A 12,926-nucleotide genomic window follows, 5' to 3' on the forward strand; every position below is an offset into this window, starting at 1 on the left:
CATAAGTTTTAGATAAATCAGTGAAATGTTTGTAAGCTATTGGTTCAGTGGCTAATTAAGACACACATCACTTTATTTTATGTCTGGATTTTACAAGGTACATGTAGTTTTATAGTAGAAACACTTCACTGCAGATATTTAGACAAACGACATTCACAAGACAAAAAAAAATGTCATCCTCCTTTCAATTCGAAAGGCCACACACACAGGTATGTTGTGCAATTCACATTTTTTATTGCACTCATTATCACTTCAGTTTTTTTCTTACACTGGATCCTGCATGTTGTAGTTTTACTTTTACTAGCTTATCCAGTTTTTAGCTTCATTACTTCTCAGAGTATTATTTTTGTTTAATCCAATCTATTTTTACTTAGATTTGATGCTAGACTTAAATCTATTCAGTTTCCTAAGTACAAAAACATAATACTGCATCTTTCTTATCTTTATTTAGATTGTTTTTCTTACTATGCATTTTATATTGGTGCTAGTTGTGTGTTTGAAATTATCTCCTTCTTTATCATTAGTAAGTTTTAACAAATCTCCCAAATTATTTCTTTACATAGTAAAGCAACATAAAGCAAAAACACAACACAGAAAACATGTGCTCTTAATGTAAAATAATACAGCATACACAGACATAAGCTACTAAAACGAGAGCTAAAACTAAAATGTTTGCATTTATTTAAAAAAAAATTATATTTCACACAAAGTTACAGAGCCTTTCTGAAACCAGAAACCTGCAAAGAGCTCCTTTGTGAATTTTGCATAGAAGGTGTGAATCAGACTCGGCCCTCCAGATGACACATTAAAATAACTCAGTGTACCAACCTTCCAGTCAAGCAATACTCCTATTTTTTGACACGGTGTAATCCTAACATTGAGTCGATCCGTCCCATGTAAGGCAATGCATTCAGTCTTGGAGCATAGCAAACTCCAGGACCAGTCATTGCAGCCCAGACCACCAGAACTGTCCCGTTCTCTACCCACAGTTTTATACGCCACTGCAATGCCAACCTTGCCTGTCCATTCCACTTCCCAGTAGCAGGTGCATTTTAGACTCTCCTCACAAAGTACCTGGGTCCTCTTAAATCTGCCCTCATTCTCTGGTTGTGAAACCCTGTTGCTAGTATTGAGTATAGTTTTTGCTTCTTTGTTGTTTTCAGACAGAAGAAGTCGTCTGCCTGCTGTTCTTTCATCAAGTTTTAGATCTGCAGCATCTGACAAAAAATTAAAAAAAATATCTGTCATTAAAGAGAGAAGTGAACAAAACATCAAATAAGATCAGGATAAGTCAGGAAGATTGTTGGAAAGCATATGAAGGTTTGTTAAAAAAAAAAAGCTGTAGTTGTCAGTTTGCTGGACTGAAAGTGAAGCTCTCCTTGCATTTCTTACTTCCATCTAATTCTCTTACAAGTTTATTATATCAACAGGATATCTGAGAGCTGCTAGGCTGCTGCTTAGACTTTGTTCTTGCAATTAATCTTGCTTTACATGCGTCAGTAACAGCAGGGTTAGAGTTTGTTACGTCTAAAAACTAAAAGGGTTTGAAGCGATGTCTTGGGTCTAAGAACTGTCTTGATTAATTTTGGACTTTTAAACTGGATTAGAAACTTTCAGAGAATAGACTTACATTTCATCATCCCAGGTTTTAACCTATGTGGTCCATTATAGTCAAAACTGTAAAAAAAAAATAAAAATAAAATAAAAAGAAAAGAAACATGTTGAATAAAATCACACTTTTTATGTCTAAAAGGATTTTTGGTGTTTGACGTGTTTTCAAACACCGAAGTTTGAATACTTGTAACTTCTATACAGTTACAGCTATACAGGTAACTGTATAGAAGTTACCTGTATCTTTTATGTATATTTACACTCACCTTGCTTACATTACATATTTCAGCTGTTGAAAATTTTGATGCTCCATGCCATGATAATCAGAACAATTCATAAGGTTGCTTATCATGACCATATACTAATTGGCCCAACAAATGGGCTGCGACAGATGACGAAAGGTGGAAGTTTTCCACTGACTGGTGCATTTTTGCAGGCGATAGAAATCCACATCTACAAGAATAGCTCCTCCCAGAGCTACTACTGTGAGATAATCTGTGAAATCTTTTCACAGATTATCTCACTAATGTTTTACTGTCACGACATGCTGGCAGTTTTAACAAAAATCTTAGAAACATTTCATTGTAAGTTACATACCCCAGCTTTAAAGTGAGTGAGACTCTCATTAAATATGAATATTGAGATGTTCTACGAAGCATATTCAGGCCACCTGTTTTATGCTTTTTACATAGTCTGCATAAAACTAACACTAAAAGTTCAGTCGCATTGGAAAAACAGACATAAGATTTTAACTTGCCACACTGCCTCCAGCTTCCGAGTCGGATCTTCAGCGATGGTGTTGAAGACGCTCATCCCATAATCTCCACAGTGATTGTAACTCAGATCAAGCTCTCTTAACTTGGAGACTTTATTAGATTTAAGAGCTGAAGCAAGAAAATCACAGCCTTTCTCAGTCACCTGACATCCCTGTAACCTGAACAGACAAAAATAGATATGAAAGATATTTAGAGATTGTTAGAGGAAGCAACCTGAAAACCCCAACTGTACATCCAAAAGCAGAAATTTACATATACAATTTTGCTAGACTTGATTGTTGTGTCAATTGTGCATGAATCATATCAGTGATGCACAACTGACACAATATTGTAATTCTGGAAGAAGAAATTAATGCTCTGCCACACAAGTTTAACTCAATATTTTTATTTATTTTTGCATTATTACTATGTATCTCAGGACAACTTCTCTTGTGTTTTGAATCAGACGGTTTTTCTTTTTGTCCAGTTTTTTTTTTGTTTGTTTGTTTGTTTGTTTTTCTCAAAGTCACTTGACAAAAAGTGTGTACAGAATGTCCTGGATTAAAGATTTAGATTTAATCAACATGTTTGAATTGAAACTAAATTATATTTTATCATTCTGTCAAATATTACAAAAGGGTTCCTTGCATATTTTATTACATAAGGATGTTTCATAACCCTTACAGTGGGCATGGACTGATGGATCCTAGAAAACTATGCTTTTCCTTGATTCTGACTGAAACCTGGATGCATTTTTACCTACACACTGAATAATTTTATCACTTAAATTGTGTGGAATTACAATCCAAAACAACAATCATTACTAGCAAAATTGGTAACACTTTATTTGAGGGGGGGTGAATAAGACTGACATGACACTGTCATAAACATGTCATGAACATGAATAAGCCTTCATGAATATTTATGACTATTGTCATAAAGCTTCATTTGGTAAATTATGACACTTTTAATACAAAGTTGACATTATTCAAAATGTCTTTGTTATGACAACTTGACATTAACTAAGAAATAATTACTGTTTAAACTTTACCTTTAATAACATAAAGTTACCTAATTTTTAAAGTGCAATCAGTAATACTTTATAACAAATTTATATCAGTAATGATTTCTTGGTTAATGTCAAGTTGTCATAAGGACATTTTGAATAATGTCAACTTTGTATTAAAAGTGTCATAATTTACCGAATGACGCTTTATGACAACAGTCATAAATATTCATAAAGGCTTATTCATGTTCATCACATGTGTTTATGACAGTGTCATGTCAGTCTTATTCAACCCCCTTTAAATAAAGTGTTACCCCAAAATTTAATCTGAATATCCAAGGAATCTTTCACAATCAGAAAAAGGAATAAATACAACTCTGTAATTTTAGTGGGATTCTGAACAACAGCTTTTTTATTTGAAATAATACTTACTGAAGAACCTCCAGTTTACAGTGTAGACTCCTGAGTCCTTCAGCCAGCAGCTGTACTCCTGAATCCAGCAGATCATTATGACTCAGGTCCAGTTCTGTGAGATTTGAGGAAGCAGAACTGAGGACTGACGATGTCAGACCGCTGCAAGACATTTCGGAGAGCTCACACCAGCTCAACCTGTAAAGATAGACAAAGTTTTAGTAAACTAATGAACAGATTGTGTTTTTTTTCTGCAACTTGTGTTAATTCTACCAGCTGTTAATATATTTTATGTAAACAACATTATAAAAACTATTTCCCATCTTAAAGATTTATTCATTTGCATTTTTATCACAATTAAATGTTTCAAATAATCACATGTTGATACAATGCAGGTCATCACACCACCGCCACCATTTAAGAATCAGTATTTTAGATACACTGATCTAAAACACTAGTAACTTAAACAGCTTACTATAAATTTATAGCAGATTCAAACATGTTGCTGTCAGAGTCAATTAATTTTGAATGCTAAAACATTTGAAAGTAAAATACTTACAAAGCAGTTCTGGAGACTTTGACCACTGGCAGCATTCCCAGAAGAACTTTCTCAGATTTCATGTATTTCTTGAGGTCAAAGACATCAAGTTTTTCTTCTGATGTCAACAGCACATAAGTCAGAGCTGACCACTGAGAGGTGGTGAAATTTTCAAAGGTTCTTGTGTCTGACTGGAGGAATTTCTTGATTTCTTGAACAAGGGAGTTGTCATTCAGTTCATTTAAACAATGAAAAAGATTGAGATTCTTTTCTGGATCACTGACATCCTCCCTAATCTTCTTTTTGATGTACTTGACTGTTTCCTTGTAGGTTTGTTCATAGTTTTCAGTCTTTTTCAGCAGCTCTTGGAGCAGAACTTGATTAGTTTCCAAAGAGAGTCCAAGCAGGAAGCGGAGAAAAAGGTCCCAGTCGCCGTTTTTGCTTTCCAAAGCCTTGTCCACTGCTTTCTTATAGAACTCTGATGCAGGCATGGATGAGGTTCTTGAGGTGGATTCGCTGAACAGATTTATACCCGTGGTGCTGAATGTGTGGAAAACATAGAGAGCTGCCAGGTACTCCTGGATGGTCAGATGGACAAAGCAGAACAATTTCTGCTGGTACAAACCATGATCTTCTCGTTTGATCTGAGTGAACAGCCCAGAGAAGACTGCAGCGTTTATGACGTCGATACCAGAATCTATCAGGTTCTCTTCATTAAAGAGTAGGTCTCCATTCTCTATAGCCTCAAAGGCCAGTTTTCCCAAGGCCAGGACGGTTTCTTTATTTCTGGTGTTCCAGCAGGAATATGACTCAGAACTTTCACATTTGTCTTGTTCTGTATATTTCACATTAGCTTGTCTGCATTGGAGCAAAACAAAGTGTGTGTAGATGTCAGTCAGCGTCTTGGGCAGCCCGTCGTCTTGATTCCGGTGAACAATGTCCTCCAGAACCTTTGAGGTGATCCAGCAGAAAACAGGAATGTGACACATGATGAAGAGACTTCTTGACTGCTTCACATGTCTCAGGATGTTTTCAGCCAGTTCCGTGTCACTGAACTTCTTCCGGAAATACTCTTCTTTTTGTTCATCATTGAATCCTCTCACTTCTGTCGTTCTGTCAATTTTTTCAGCAGGGATGTTGTTGGATGCTGCAGGTCGAGAGGTGATCCATATTTGAGCTTTAGGGAGAAGATTTCCCTGGATGAGATTTGACAGCATAACACTCACAGAACCTTGCTTTTTAACATCTGTCCAATAATGACTTTCATTGAATTCCAGATCTAGGCGACATTCATCGAGGCCGTCCAAGACAATCAGAATCTCGTACTTGTCATAGTCGGTTATTTCGGAGGTCTTCATGGCTGGATAGAGCTGATGAATCAGACCCTCAAAACTGTGTTCTTCCTCTTTTCTGAGATTCAGCTCTCGGAAAGGAAGTGGAAAAGTAAAGAAAATGTTTTCCGAGGCCGTGCCCTCTGCCCAGTCCAGGATGTACTTCATCGATGCAAATGTTTTCCCGATGCCAGCCATTCCAATAGTTATTACAGTTTTAATGTCGGTGTTAAGCGGTGATGGTTTGAAGATGTCACAATACTTGGTAGTTGTTTCTTCTTTCTCTTGTTTAAACTTTGCACCTTGAACCTGTCTGCACTCATGCAAACCATCGAGTATGAATGCCACCTTACATTCCTCGTAGGTGGAAACTTGAGGCCGTTTCGTTTCACTGAGAAAACTATCGAGCAGATCTGCGATGCTTTGCGCTTCAGCTCTTAACCCTGCATTCAGCTCAGCAAAACGAAGCGGAACCATTAAGTCGATGTGTGTGTTGGATTTCTTTTTTCCGATACCAGCAATTCCCTGTGTTAGCACCGTCCTGTCGTTCCTTTTTGGCGTAATGAATAGATCGCTGTAGGTCTCTACCATCTTATCCATGTATTTCCTGTTTTTGGTAATCTCAAAGAGTTCTGAATCAAATTCCACATCAGTGAGCTCACTTTCAAAGGTAGCAAGGATGCAGTTCCTCCAGGTCTCACAGAGTTGTTGCTTAGGACCGTTATCTGAAATGCAAAGGCACAAAACAAATAATAAAGAGCAATCAAACAAAGGTAAAGTATACATGTATTGGGAAATAATAATGATCTTGTTTGAACATCTACTGGAATTAATACCTTCCCAAGAATACTAATTAATAAAACAAATTGATTGGAGATTGAAAACGACCAAGTCATGCCACCATCTGATTATCGGGAATCAATATGCCAGGACATAGCAAGGTATTCAAATGACCACCAACTAAAACAAAACAATAAATAGATAAAAAATATTGTTTTCATAGTTCTAATGCAGCAGGTGGACTCTGGACTGAGCAGCCCAGTTCAGCAACAAACAAAAATGTTTAACAGACAAAAAAAAATTACATTATTATATACTAGGTGTTACACTGAGAGGTGTGGTGTGGAAGGAAAACTCAGCTGTAGCATAGACAAAGGTGGTTTATTAGGCATTCTTCAGCACAGCATAGTTCACGGACGAGACAAAATGACATCTTTCCCAACAGTCTCTTAGCTTTCAATCTCTCTGCTTCAGTCTCTCAAGCTTTCAGTCTCTCAAGCTTTCTCCCTTTTTTTTTTCCAAGGCTCAGCCAGCAGTCTCCTTATATACTGTTGTCCCCACCTTCTTAATTAACTGCCCAGCCAATCAAATTCCAGCAAACATAGCCCTTTCTATAAAAGAGGTGGGTTTGAGGCGGGTCTCCTCTTTGGTAGGTTCCAAGATGGCTGCCATAGGACGCACCCAAAAAGGTAACAAATATTTCACAAACAAAAGGATCACATACGCACATTCTAGAACTTAAACGTTACAGAAAATCTTATTGCTTCTTAACACCAGGGTAAAATCTGTACATGGATACTAAGCCTCCAACGTGGAATTGGTCTGTGGGTTGCACAGTTTCAGTTTTGTGGTGCAACGTTCTGAAAGAGGCTAGACACACATGACTGCAAACCATACCTCTTTTAATGCTGAGCAGTTCATCCTCAGATGGCTTTGTTACAGACACTGATGTCACAGATTTGTGAGTTTGTGGAGGGCTAAAAAGACAACACAAGAAACAAAACATGAAAGGAATAATTGAAGAAATCTCGCTTGTTACAGAAAAGTTGCCTGGCCACAGCTAATTCAGCTCCATTCAAATTTCTCTTCACAGCACAGTCTTGGCTTTCTCCCATTCACTTGGATTTCTCTGGTAGGATTTCCACCAGGCCAATGAGCAAACAGAAGGAGAAGAAGAAGAATAACATTGTTTTAGAATTGTAGTTTAAGTAATGGCAGTGGACAAAGTGAACAAAGACGTTCAGTCTGTGTTGGCCACGCTTCAAAAACATTCACAGCTGCCTCGTTCAGCTCTGCAGTTCTCGCTTTACAGTGCAGGATGGATGTTTACAGAAGCAATTTCCTGTAAGCTTCTTAGGACAAACATGTGCAGAATATTCTCTGTTCTGCATTTTGAAAAGCTGAATACATATGTGCATTTTGTTTGAACAAAACTTTTGCTCAAACAAAATGTCTTACTTTAAGGCTTCACAATGCTATATATTATAGTATAATATATTTTTAACGCATTATTAGTGTGTGCAACATTCATATCTTAAAGGACAGTTTGGAGTCCTTTAATTGTTGGCTAATATACTACAAGTGTGCTTACATCTTCACTTACAGCTTTTATCCCATCTCATATCTCACAGTCTGGGGTTTTGAGTATAAACAATGATGTCACAGTTTTCCTTGCTGCTTCCCTCCTTAAGTAATGTGAGAGATCATTACTCTCAGAACCAATGCTGGCAGCAGGAGAAGCTGATCTGTGATAATTAGGCAGGCTGCAAATGCAACACAATCACAAAATAATGACAACTGCGTTTTCCAGAAACAACAGCGGTTTTCCATAACACTTTGGTTTACCTTGTTTCTTCTTTGAAGTTTATGTCATAAAAGCCAGAGTGGTCACTTCTCATTGAGATACTGGTTGGTGTAGGTGAAGCTGGTCTGTCATCCTCAGACATTCTGCAGATAATACATTGTCACTAATTATCTCTAAATGAGTTTCTGAGCACCAAAGAAAAGCAGAAAATACCAGAAATCACAGTTCTGACTCTTCTACCGTAACGAAGCACCTGCACAAGACAAACGAGACTTTATTGCTGTTCTTAAACTTTTTTCCACATTTATTTTGACATATCTTGTACAATTTAAGAAAAAGCAAAAACATACTTGTGGAAAAATAAAATCTGTAAAAAAAAAAAAAAGGAATTGACAACAACCTTGTTTTTTTCTTTGTTGTTTGTATTTTTACTTTTTTTTTCTTTCTTTTTTTGATGGAATTTAAATATTTTTTGAGGTTTTTCCACACACCAGTGAGTTTTGTCCCAAGACATTGAGGCACCTACTAGACTGCTAACAGTGTCTTTACAAATAATGTGAAGGCCATATTTTTCCTTAAGTAATAATATACACCTGAAGAAAAGGAAAAAATATACTCACTAAGAATCAAGGGAGCTCAAATTCGTGACTCTAGTGTAAAATGATGCTGGAGCTGATCTTGATGCATGCATGAAGCCAAATGAGGCTTTAGCATCATTTTAAAGATGCAGTATTATGCATTTTCAAGGCACATAGTGCCATTTTACAGCATAGTCAACTAACTATGCAGGTATCCTGCAACAGAAGCATTATTTTTTTGTTGTTGTTTTTTTGTTTTATTTCCGTTTTCCAAATGAAATTATTAATTTGTTAAGATGGGTGACATTATAGACTGGTGCAAATACATGAGTTTATTTTTCAGTATCACAGTGAGACCAGATTAAAAAAAATTAACAACAGGATTTCTTTAGAACATGGAAATAAACTCAAGTCAGAGTTCTTTGCCAGATTGAGGAGGTAAATATTGTGTCAACATGTGGCAAGTTTGAAGGCTGAATCTACGTTTCAAAGGCTGCCTTTACTGCATGTATCAGTCAAAAATTCACGTTCATATCACCAGAATTATTGCAGCTGTTTCTGTTTGCATTTCCTTCCTATCGAATTTCTTGATTTTCAGTTAAAGCAGTTCGGCTGGGACACTTTCATTTACCTGGTTTCTCCTCCTTTGAATTTAACATGAAGGTCCCTGGAGCAGTCACTCCTCATTGAGATACTGGTTGGTGTAGGTGAAGCTGGTCTGTGATCCTCAGACGTTCTGCAAATAATATTAATAAATAAATAATATGGATGAATGAATAAGTCATAGGAGGTGTTTTCTTATACACAATAAGGTGCAACTCTTTGTGTATGCTTTTCATTGGACTTAAAAACGTCTGTGCAAGCATATCGCCGTGTTTTGTGAATCTCAAATTTCGTAAAATTCAACAAACATCATTTCAACGTCAATTCTTCCCTAAAACTGGTGAAGCTCCTGTAAGAGTCCAGTCTAGCACTAACAGAGCCAGAGTGGAAGAGTCCAAATGCAACGAATGCCATGAAGATCCTTTGAAGTCGTTTGTTTCAACAACCACCTTCATTTACCTCATTTCTCCCAAAGCTGTGTCCTCCTTCAAAGGAGGAAGTCATAGGTGAGCTCTCCTGACTGATGCATAACTAATGCTGCCTGAAATAGCAACTCAGTAGTCATGTGACCTCACCTTATAGATGATGTCACTTCCTTCTTTGTATTAATAGCCAAAGATATGTTCTGTTTGCATTCATTATAACTGATGATCGTCTTTGAATCTATACTAAATGTTTTTTTTCTTACAACACTAAAAGAAGGTTTTATTGGTTAATTGATTCAAACTCATTTTAATCTAATAAACCATTAATTGTAAGTTGATTGTTTGCAGTCTGTGTGGTCTATAAAATATATATTGCTGTCAGTCACAGTTGATCAGAATGTACCAATAAAATAATATAGGAGATTAATCAGGTCATTAATCAGGTGATTTGTTTTTGAGGAATAGCTGGACTATGAAATAATTTTTTGTTAAAAAGATATGGAGAGAAAACAAAATTCACCAGGTCATTTTGAACCACGTATGCATCTACGGGTTAAAGATTAAACCATCTAAAGACATTCATTATAGGTTTTATTCATGCATATAAGTTAATACTCCCGATTTTATTCCTTAATCTGCAGAGATTTCCTTATTTGTGTCAGGTTAAGTGCATGCAAATGCCAGAAAACCAATTCAATTTGTCAGAACTATGAAGATCTGTTTCTAGATTGGACATTTTTCTCAACACATTCAACATTATTCTAGTTACAAATTCCAGTTTGTCTCATTGGTTATTGTTCAAGCTTCAGATATTTCTATTTTCACAGTCTCAGAATTTGAAAGTGTTTAAAATATTCTTTTCACTTTCATGTTTCAATGTAACATGAAAGACTCCAAACCAGTAAAAGCAAATATTTCATTTTTGTTTCTTACTTTGAATCCATGTCTGACGTTTCCTGATTTGATATCAGTCCAGCAGTGATACCGGTTCTGTCCTTAAAAAGCTGCTTTCTGTGGTTAAAGAGACAAATATAGGATTACACAATAATCCATTACACTCTTCCACATTCAAAGACATAAGATCATTTAAAGAGATCTCTAATATTGAAGATTAAACTCAAAGCTGCATAAAGCTGGGATTTATTGTCTATCAGTAAAACCATTCATATTTTATTTCTGTGTCCCTGGTAGTGAATACTCATTTTTGAGCAAAAACATCTTTTATTCCTTTAGCTCATGTCAATACTCAGTCACGGTGCGTTCTGCTGATTAAACTTACCTGATTCCGTCTCCACCAATCTGCCTCCCTAACATTTAGGCGTCTCTTTTCTGCCTCTCCTCTCCAAACTAGTCGTCCTCCCTGTTTAAGCCTCTGGCAAAGCCAGTCATTTCCAGTTGTCTCTTGGTTTCCTCCCAGCGGTTCCTTCATGTCTCCAGCAGCATGTTTTCTTCAGTAATTCACGTTAGTGGTGATTGCCGTCCTTTTGACTTAGCTTGATATGATTCCTCCACCAAACACAAAGAGTAAAATATGAATTTGCATGCAGTTCGAACTCAAAAACATACATTTGCAGTTTTTATAAATTAACTATCAAAACAAACAAATACTTATCAATTAAAATTTTTGAAAAAAAAAATTCTGGTGCCACTTAAAAGGAAGAGAATAATGTAAAAACCAGGGCTGTGCAGAGACCACTAAAGGGGCAGGTGCTCAAAAAAAAAAGGGGGCACATCTTACCGCATTCTAGGACAGAATATTAACAAAGCCACACAGCTTTCAGAGTTTAATAAACAAAGATAAATTACAAAATTGTGAAATATACAATCAAAGCTAAGGTAAATCTCTATACAGAGCATACAACTATGCATATGTAAGATATTTTATTAGTAATTTCTTTCTGCAGGTCTATTTTGTTATAGGGAAGCATTGCAATATTCAAACCCACAATTTAGCAAGATATGTAAATCAGAGCTGGTGGTTTAGCTCTGATTTACATATTTTGTCTTTACAGAATTACACTATTAAAAATATAAACAAGGGCACAATGCAACCTTTTAGTGTACTGTAATCTATAAAAAAAGAGCTGCCTGTTTGCTGCAGTGGAGATGAAGATGGTCCATTCAGGAAAGCAAACTTTAATGTGGAACTGCAGAAAAAAAGAAAAAAACAAAAGCAAAAATTGAATTGTTAATGCATGTCACTATGGGAAAAGCCTACTGAGTTTTGCTTAAAACTTTTTTAAACATTTAAATCACACATTTGTCTCATGAAGTGATTTTTTTTTTGCAAAACAAACTTATTTGTGCATGTCAGAAATCTTTTCTTGATATTCCAAGATTTTGTTTGACTCAAAGTTTTGCTTGTGATTCTCACATGAAGTCATGGGCAGGAGCCAAAATCACAACAAAAGATTTCTGATGTGTGCAAATAAAAGTTTGTGTTTGGCAAATAACTTCTTAAGTTCACAAGACAAAAATTAGTTATTTCATTTAAAAAAAAAAAGTGTTTTAAACAAAAGAATTTGTTTTTAAAAAAGAATCATTACAATTCCAAAAGTTTTGATTACAATTTTATTTTACTTAACTGAGGTTAGTTTATTTTTTCCCATTGAATAATTGGGGAAACAAATTTAACTTCATACTCTGCGAACCAGACCCTAAACTTAAAGTCTGGGTTGAGTTTTTTCCCCTTCATTAATTATATCCATCATGGTAATTCAGGGTGAGTTATTTTTAATTCTAAATTAATATCCTTGTTGGACTTTTGTGTAAGTGCTATTCTCCTTCAAGATACATTTACTTAACGCCAGAATAAATGCAAGGTACATTATGCAGCAAAGGAAATTAGAAGATCGGACATATATCCATTATGGAGATGATAAGTTTTGGACGGGCGATGTACCTCGTACACAGGGAAGAAGCTTTTTGTTATCTAGCTTTGCTAGCAAAGTCGTAGCTAGCAGCTAGCTAATAGCACAACAACAGCCTAATGTCTGTATGATAAAAGTACTGAATCGATAGATAAGAACAGTTTTTCCTCACCTGGCTGTCTCCTCCCCTCAGTAGTTCTTCAGAGTAAACCAG

General features: G+C 36.0%; 1 protein-coding gene across 1 annotated transcript; it reads right to left on the reverse strand.

Annotated features, from left to right (window-relative positions):
- Nucleotides 1-212: 212 nt before the first annotated feature.
- LOC106911491 (NACHT, LRR and PYD domains-containing protein 3-like) lies at nt 213-12,306 on the reverse strand. Its single transcript, XM_088007476.1, has 10 exons — nt 11,122-12,306; nt 10,776-10,853; nt 9,446-9,550; nt 8,278-8,379; nt 7,330-7,409; nt 4,343-6,377; nt 3,805-3,981; nt 2,369-2,545; nt 1,631-1,677; nt 213-1,217 (listed from the first exon to the last, which is right to left on the reverse strand). The coding sequence occupies exons 1-10, from the start codon at nt 11,154-11,156 to the stop codon at nt 694-696; spliced, it is 3,360 nt and encodes a 1,119-aa protein (XP_087863602.1). The 5' UTR covers nt 11,157-12,306; the 3' UTR covers nt 213-693.
- Between the last annotated feature and the right edge of the window lie 620 nt (nt 12,307-12,926).

Source organism: Poecilia mexicana, unplaced genomic scaffold (assembly GCF_051168715.1).
Source record: "Poecilia mexicana isolate PSO_F unplaced genomic scaffold, ASM5116871v1 scaffold_7, whole genome shotgun sequence".
Taxonomy (NCBI): Eukaryota; Metazoa; Chordata; class Actinopteri; order Cyprinodontiformes; family Poeciliidae; genus Poecilia; species Poecilia mexicana.